The sequence below is a fragment of the Mixophyes fleayi genome, chromosome 6 (assembly GCF_038048845.1).
Source record: "Mixophyes fleayi isolate aMixFle1 chromosome 6, aMixFle1.hap1, whole genome shotgun sequence".
NCBI classification, from domain to species: Eukaryota; Metazoa; Chordata; class Amphibia; order Anura; family Limnodynastidae; genus Mixophyes; species Mixophyes fleayi.
This window is the reverse complement of record NC_134407.1, coordinates 41,246,824-41,255,874: the sequence shown is the minus strand read 5'-3', so window position 1 is coordinate 41,255,874 and position 9,051 is coordinate 41,246,824. Positions and strand designations below refer to the sequence as shown.

The 9,051-nt window shown below is 39.2% G+C and overlaps 1 protein-coding gene across 2 annotated transcripts in view; it reads right to left on the bottom strand.

Moving 5' to 3' along the window:
* Positions 1-2,481: 2,481 nt before the first annotated feature.
* CCDC6 (coiled-coil domain containing 6) overlaps positions 2,482-9,051 on the bottom strand; it is a 40,519-nt gene continuing 33,949 nt past the window's right edge. For both annotated transcript variants that reach the window (XM_075216347.1, XM_075216348.1), the window contains exons 6-9: positions 6,827-6,983; positions 6,485-6,585; positions 4,856-4,980; positions 2,482-4,030 (exon numbers count right to left, since the gene is read on the bottom strand). In XM_075216347.1, the coding sequence (XP_075072448.1) occupies positions 3,842-4,030; positions 4,856-4,980; positions 6,485-6,585; positions 6,827-6,983 (572 nt within the window). In that variant the 3' untranslated portion in view covers positions 2,482-3,841. The remainder of the gene's footprint in view (positions 4,031-4,855; positions 4,981-6,484; positions 6,586-6,826; positions 6,984-9,051) is intronic.

Sequence of the window (9,051 nt, the reverse complement as noted above, 5' to 3'; positions counted from 1 at the left end):
TTGTAAGTGAAAACAAATTGATGAAAGCAAACCATTGGCAAAATGTATCATAAGTATGTGCTTCATATGTCTACGATGTAACTGAACAAAAATAGAAGGGGGTTCGTGCTATATATACAAAATGAGATCTGCCCTTACTTACAGACACAATTATATATCCCTGTTAAAATAAAAACCCGAAAATAATAAAATTATGTACAAAAAAAGTCATTGCTATGTTCCTTTGAATAGCCGGGCTGCAGACCCTTGTGCTGACCTGACTTACATAGTAATTAAAAGACTCAAAGGGCTCCCCCTTTGGTCATTTTAAACAGACATGTTCACATTTCAAACAGTCAATACAAATATTTATCCAAAAAGTGGGACCCTACATGGGCAAGAGAGGCCTGGCCCCTCTTGAAACACTTCAATCAGGTATCTGATGTATGATTCTAAAACCACTCTAGGAAGGAAGCAATATATAGTTAATGGATCCATTGCCTGTTTCTTTCCATAATAACACACTAGAAAGAGATCATCGCTTCCTTACACAATTGGAAATTAAACTGGATTGCTACTAGTCCAAAAAGAAAGTCGTAATGCTTGAGTGGGTAACGTCCGTGCCTTGCTCAATGTCAGCTCAGTCCCATTAACAACAAAAGGTGAATAACACAAAAAAGTAATGGATGATAATGCTAAGACAACCCCCAAATATTGTAGCTCACAACACAGTGAAATACCAGTGTAGGCATTAACACCCCCCCCCCCCCTTTTCATTGACACACAAACTTTTTAACAAAGTGTATTATCCAAGCAACTTGTATATAATTTACACACTCAGGTAAAACAATGGGCTTCACAATAATAAAAAAAAAAGTTAAATTAAAGGATGCGTATTGTATACAGGAGACACATTTTAGGATTCCGGTATGTGTTGGATGCTGCAATGGCAATTACCAAGTCAATAATTTGCAGCAAAATCACTACTCAAATTTAGTATTTTCAATCTTAACAACAAAAAAAAAAAAAAAAGTTCAGACAGATCTGGAACTAAAACCTGGACTTAGAGCATTTTTAATTTAAAAGGAAACCCATCAGGTCTTTAGCATACACTTATGAAGAGACAAAGTGCATAGAGAGGGGCACTCCAAACTTTACTCTGCCGTCACCCCAGTCTTAATCTGAGCTTTCACGGAAACATATGGTGTCAGCACTTCTGCATGGAGATTTGCAGTCACAGCAAGCAAATGTTATTTTATTATAGCTAGACATCTTCTTTATCCCCACACATCTACGGTCCTTTATCACCAAAAAAATAAGCTGCACAGGACAGCAAGTACACATCAAATGCACATTTCTACCAGTGACAATTTTTTCACATCAACCTAGTACCACAAATCAATCATCCTGTTTCTGATGTCTAGCAGACACCTTAGAGCAGACATTAAATGTATGGTTTTCATTTATTACAGAGATTAATGGTAATGTACAACCCTCTTGAATCTTAGTGGGTCGGCCATGCGATCCCTAAAGTGCATTGGGTTGCCTATCGCTGCTTGAGATATCAAACAGGTTAAATGCAACAAGCCAACGTACAATGAGTAGAAACGCGTTAAAGTGCTTTGCTATTATTTTGCCAAGAGCAATTTCATAAAGTCAAATACTTCTGCCATGAAAGGATGCCTCTGATCATTGCTATATTAGTATCATGAGACTTCACTATAAAAAATTTTTAATAAAAATCTAATGCACAGGAAAACTGTGCCTTACATATCCGATTGCAGAGGCAAAAATATAAAGTGCAGTCATGTGGTGTCACTCTAACCTTCAGTGCCAGGCTACTTTTTTTTTTTGCTTAGTAAATGACTGCCACTGACTAGACAGAATTCTGTTTAACAACCAGAGTGTTCTACTCACGTTGTGAGGATCACTCCAAGTGTAAACTGCATTTAAACCACTCAGACCAATGGTTCCTCACATCTATTAATTAAACCTGTGAAGTTTCAAAAAATACATGTAAAGAGACTTAAGTCAAGTAAAAATATGTTGGCTCTCGACATTATTTTAGTGTAAATGCTTAACTTATGTTTAAAGAATCATAGAAGTTATAGTTCAATAGTATACTAGGGTTAGAAAGGACACCTGCATATCTTGAACAACAACTTTTTTTGTACACTTAAACATGACGCGTTTGTAATGGTACCGGATCATGGTGCAGCACAGATATCTAACTAAAGCACCTATAAGTGCAGCTCAAACTGGAATGCCATAATAAAGGGGTTGTCCACTATTGGACAATCACTTCTTAAATCAAACTCCCACCAAGAAAGGGGGTAATGTATATATCACAGAGTTCTGCTGTGAGCTATGGAGAGTCTTCACTGCATACCAAAACCACCCCTGTAAAGAAATATTCTTCCTGTACCCAATGATAACACTCATTATTCCAGCAAGAATTAAAATGGGTGTAAACAATAAAACACACACCGTTCCACTGCAAAGTGAAACCAAACAATTTATTTGTGCTAAATGAAAAATAAAAGAAAAAAAAAAATACTCCGAAAATAATTCTTTATACATTGTACCGGTTTACAGTATTCTAATTAAGCATTCATTAGTGCCAAGCTGTGCTACTTCTGTCCGTACTCTGTCCTGCTTCTAGTAAGCAATACAAAAAATGACTGTCTGTGCTGCCAGTAAGTTGCTAAAATTTAATATTTAAATCACATGACACTTCAATTTGATTTTAATGTGGATTTTTAAAATACTTGCAAAATAAAAAACAAAACAAGGAAAAAAATGATTAAGTGTATAATTTACATAGCCTGTGCAGCCAACTTTATACACCTTCTAAAAAAAACCAAAAATGGCTAAATACTGTGAGTTATAGGAATAGATTTGCGGAGAGCTAACTAGATTTACCTAAAACTGATACAATTAAATCTTAAGATCCATTTACAATACATTCCACATATTTAAACAAGGATATCTCCACATTTCACTACCATAATAGATGAGAATTTGGTTTTGTGACTTTGCATCAGTTATGATTTATGCGCAATGGACACAGAACGCATGTTGGGTTGATGTATAGCTAGAAAACGTATGTGAGTTACAGGCACTGAAGAACTTGAACCAACCTCCGGAAAAGCCAAACACATCCTTACTAGCACATGATTTGTACATTTAACACTCTGCTTTTATAGGCTTCTTTTTATTATTATTATTTCTGCATTACAACATGCTGTTATATTGGATTACTGCTCTGTTATTAGACAAAACTAAGTTACAGGTTTGCATTGCATGTGTCTACCAATTAACGCAGATGGGCTTATGCAATGTGCACTTAGCAGCTGGAGAGCGAGATTACTTGAATGTAGTGATTTACTGTATGTGTGGGATACTATTAAAAATTAACAAAGTTCAACCCATCATGCTCTAGAACGCTTATGCACACTCCACGGAAAAACAAAATTTAAAAGAATGGGAAAAAAAAAAAAGTATCCCTTTATTATAGAAGCCTAAAAGCTTGAAAGAAACAGCATTTGAGCAGCATGATATAACATTTAGTAAGGTTGTCCTGCTCGTTACAGAGCAGAGAATGTCCCAGCCAGGGTATGAACATACATGTAGTTTCAGTAAACATGGAGGGGGGACTTGTGTGGGAACGTTAACACTGTAATACCCACAACACTGGCTGTATTCTGAGACAAACAGTTACAACACAATTAGACAGTGAAGCCTATGTAACCTCAGTGCAAATAAAGTCAAATCCGATTATGACAGGTAAGCCTTTGGCTTTGAGTAAACTGTTCCATGTTATGAGTCCAACTCCAGATGCAGAGCCTGCGGAGGACATGCACTAGGGCTGAGAGGGAGGGTGCACTGAGTTGTGGGAAGTGGTGGACTGGGATGCAGTAGAGTGGACTGCCGGCTGTGCTGGAGGAGGCGGAGGGGGCGGAGGCTGCACTGGAGTCTGGGTGTTTGGAGACGGAGGAGGAGTAGGACGCTTAAACTTGTCAGGGCTGTTGCTCCTTCTTGGGGAGGGTCTCTGTAAATATAAATAAATACATCAATAGGCGACTTGAAGGAAGGTGTTATTCCACGACAACAAACCAGCTTATGCAAAAAAACAAAAATAAAACGACTTATTCCATCCTTTAAACAAATGTTTACTTAACTCATAAGTATTTGCACTACACAACCACTACCAGTCTCCAATCAGGAACTGCTTGGTCTAAATGCTGGCCATGCTGAGGGATACTAAAAGTCATGTCCTTTCTTCTGGGTCCTGGGCTCATTATGTTGTTGCATACCATAGCAGTCGCCACTAGGACTAATGTTAGGTCCCTGCACAAAACCTGCTGCCCAGGATTGTACCATGTGACAAACTCCGGTGCCAATAAAAAGAGCTGAAAGCATAAGTGTGTGAAGCACCTGGCAGCGATTATACACAGCACCTTAAACCAAACACACAAAGGCGGCTGTATGAGTGAGCCCTCCGCATTACACACATCTGTGATTCCTTGGCACAATATTTATATGCTGAACACAGCATCCAAATAAATGGTAGGAATCAAATCAAGGTCTGCCATGTGCCAATCACAATATGCTTGGGACAGGAGGTTGATCCAATAAGGAGATTGACAGAACTATCTATATCCATCTCTTATCCTTTAAGTTTGCCCCCTTGCACCAAGCATGTTAAAATGTGTCTTAGATATTTTAATACGTGAAAGATACAACCTATTTTTATCCATCAGATGCCAAATGAAAGACGAACAGCAGCATAACTCCTGTACATACATTGTTACCTGTTTATGTAAATGAAATATGAAGAACATGAGCATACAAGCAGAGCCACATGGATACTTACGGTAATACCGTGGGATGAGCCCATGTGCTGCACGTGTAAACCTGGAGAGTTGAAGTAGGACATTCCGGCTCTAGTGAGGGAGGTTGGAGGCGTGAACCCCACAGTGTGACTCGCATAGGACAAGCCTAAAAACACAAAATACTGCAGTTTGGTTTAGCTGAAGATTTGTGCCCTGTACAAGTTGTCCAGAGACAGGAGCCTCACTGGTAACTTTCTCCTGTGTATGTTTTATAGCTTCCATGTCATTTCCCCAGAGAATAGAATAGGCAGCGATCAGCTGTACGATACCGGCGTCTGCACTCACACCGCCTCTTCTGCGCAGATTTTAGAACTAAATTTAATTTGACCAAAAGCATTCACTGCAGCTCTACGGGTCGTATCAGATGGTCCCTTTTAGTGATAGATCAGAGCCAACGTTGATACAGCTCACAGGTGACATGGGAAACGCTCCTCTGGTCACACAGGAGCCGTGAATGTGCAGCATGCAACATCCCATATGACAGGGGTGGCGTGTTCCCCATTCACTTCTAAGCCTTAGTGGGTTTGTCCCTTAATATTAATATTTAATATTATGTTTTAATAATAGACAAATGTTTCTCCCACGCGGTCCTTGAATTATGTTACTGTACGAATCCTCACTACAACTGCAGGGAGACACTTTCGTGGATCTCTCAACTTGTCTGAAAAAATATAAATAAATATCTTTCATGTCGTCTTGTTCTAGAAATACATTTTTATTTTATTTTTTTAAATGTGGCCTTCCCCAAATAAATACTTTTGATGCGGTTGCATGTTTCTATCCTATTACCTGGGTTAATTCTCCCTTATTAGAGACATGCTCAGCTTGTATAGTCTTTCCTGATAAGTTTGGCCATGCACCGTTTTAGTAGCCCTTTTCTGTCTTATTGATAAGACAGATATTGTACACAGTGATCTGTGAGGTTTACCAGTGACCTATAAAGAGAAATATAACCTCTCTTCCTATACAACCATGTGTTCTTCTGGTGTTTCCCAATGTCTGACTACACCGATTGCTCACCTTCATATAACCAGAAACTAGAACTTCATGGTCCCTTTTACGCTGTTGTAGGCATTATACCACCAGACATTCTATATTCTGTTTCCAGGGCTATGCGCCACATGTACATTTAAACCATTAATATGTAAAATGACGTAAGATTGCACAGTTTTGATCATTTCTCTATTTTTCTCTCTCGACTTCACTACACATTTGTGTAACCCCTTTTGGAGTTAAATCCGGTCACAAACGTTTGTATCATCTGGAAAGAGACATCCCTTCCCCCGTAGAGCACAAGGTCATGAAAACATTACATAAAACAAGCCCCAGAACTAATGCCTGAGACAATGTACCGGTTACCAGCACTTCACCTGACCTTACACCGCTTACTATAAACACACTGTCCCCTGTCCTTAAGCCAAACCTTTATCCATTACACCAATAATTTTCTCCTTCTGAATTTATTGTGGTTTAAATTTAGATTTTAGGCCATTTGTAAAAGTAAGCTGCATCCATTGATCCATTACTTTTGCTACAAAGTGAAAGAAATACCCCGAGATTTGTTTGACGTGATCTCCCAACAGTAAAATACCCAAGGAAAATCCACTTACCAGGAGAAATAGGTCGGCTGGAACTTGGGGATGGTGTGTAGGGAATCGGACTGGACACAGTGCGTGGTCTTAATCCTTGTGCAGACATCTCATTAAAATACCTAGGAAACAATCGAACAGCTATTCATATAAGCTGTAATATACTAGGTGAGCCACTGTTCTCAGTTACTTAAGAAACGTCAACATAAAATGTAAGTGAACAATCGTGCTGTTCATCATATCATCAGTTACTGTAGAGGAGATCTGCAGACTCCTGAAACATAAAGCTATGCTCTAAGCAACATGGTTTCTGTTCCTTCCAGGTATAGTTAGAACTTATAATTCAGAAAGATAAAGCCAAACCTCTCGTCATCCATTTCTAAGCTGGACTCGCTTTCTGACAGCTGCCTGCAGAGAGCTTCTCGTCTCTCCATTTCTCTCTGTAGTTTCCTCTGAAGCCGCAAGTTCTCTTCTCTCATGTGACGTTCTTCTTCCAAATACTGGGCCATCTTCTCTGTGTCTAAAATGTAGGAATGTGTCGTACAAAAATGTTATTGCAGTCACTTTTACATGGAGCATATGTATTTTCTGACACCTGGCTACACATCCAATTATCCAGAGCACCGACATTTTGTACAGGAGACAACATGATGATGGTGCAAGCATTAGGGAACTAGAATGGAAACGTTCAGAGCAGCCTGTGGCTCGTCAGGTGTTGTGAAACTACAAGCCCCAGCTTCCTTTGCTAGTAGGTAGCCAGCCGATAGCTAGAAAGGCATGCTGGGACTTGTAGTTTCACCGCACCTTGAGAACTACAGGTAGACCAGGCCTGGTTTAGAACAAGGCAAGGCAGATTAATGCAACTTTCTGCACACATGTCAGGTAATGCAATGATCTAGGCCTACAAATATCAGGTCTAAAAAAACTTGGTGGCCCAGTGCAAAAATCTAGTGGTAACCACGAGGGGGTCAAACGGCCACCTAAAAAGATGGTGGAAGTTTGCTTAAACAATGGTTTCACCACAAATGTCTAATAAGGGAAAGGTTTTGCTTACTGAAGTCTAACAAAAGCTACATTCTTATCCAAAGAAAAAGCATTACCGCCAAGTCACAAATCCTGCTTCCTCTGAGAAAAACATAACAAAAAAAACACCATAGGACCTGGCATCAAACACACATGCCCTGGAAGACTATAATAGTAATAGAGCCCTTGGAGGAATTAATTGGCGAACTTGTGGCCCATTGTTCCTCCACTGCTTTATGTATGAGGACATCAGATTCACTGAAAGGAAGCAGTGTGGATTTCACAATCTGATAAGTACGAGAAGGGTAACCTTTGTTATCTGCTGGAAACACTAAGAAAACACGTGATTATCCGTGACATTTGATCTTGCCGTGTCCTTGCTTTCTCCGAGACATTCGTCAAGTCTGACTGAGCCAAAAAGATGTGGGTTGGATTGTTTTAGCACACACGATTTGTTTCAGCATTACCGGACATCAAAGCAAGCAGGTGGTGTTATATGTTCCCTTCACAAAGGGAAATAACTTTATGAACAGAGAGCAGATTACTGATAACAGATAGTGATGTCATAATTCTGTAACATTATATTTGGCATGAACAGAAATGTTACCGAGGCATAAAATAGGTAACAGGTATTGAAAGCATGCATGTCTATTAATACCACTAGGAGGTCATGTACCACACGCGTGTAATCACAGGAGTGCACTCGGCATCACAATGTAAGCAGTGTAACGTTAAGAAAAATGTATAATTTAATTAGTGACAAATTAGTGGTTATAAGATTAGAAGCTGGTGGTCACTGGTACTCCCAATGAGTGGAAAGCCATTTTTGTCACTGAGATTAAAGGTAACATGCAGTCTTTTTACTATACACCTGGATAATATCATTATAATTTTATTTATAAGGTGGAAAAGGGAGTTCCACAGTGTCGTACGTTAGATTATTTTGGCATTTTGTTGTATGTTCTAAATACAGAAGGGACAAAATTATATAAATACAGATAAACCTGATCGTTGAAGGGCTTAATAGGCAACATACAGCTGTAATAATCAGAGCAATGTTCTTGTATTGGGGGGGGGCAGCTGTATAGTTTAAATAGTTTGCAGCGACATTGTGCAGCTGGGCAGGTGCATGTCAGCATATCACTGGCAGCAGTGCTGATGGACCGTGGTGCACTGCAATACCCATCATACTGTACTATTGCACTTTATTATGAAGTCATTATGCATCTTAAATACCGCTATACAATAAATAGTAACTTATAAAGACTAAAAGAATAAAAATGAATAGCAGGAATTTCATCTAATACTGAAAGTATGAAGAACTGTACAATTTGTCAAAACTGGTGTACAGGTAACTGCAACCCACAGCAACTAAACATTTACTTTACATGTGTAATGTGATTTGTTGCTATTTGTTACCTGTCCTGTGTGTATTTTATGTGTACCAGTTCTTATAAACGACCCGCAGTAAGTTAACCCTATAGGCCAGGGAAGACTTGCTCCCTTAAGCACCCCAGTCATTAAGCTGAAGTGGTACATCATAAGCAGGAGTGGAAGCTGCTCTC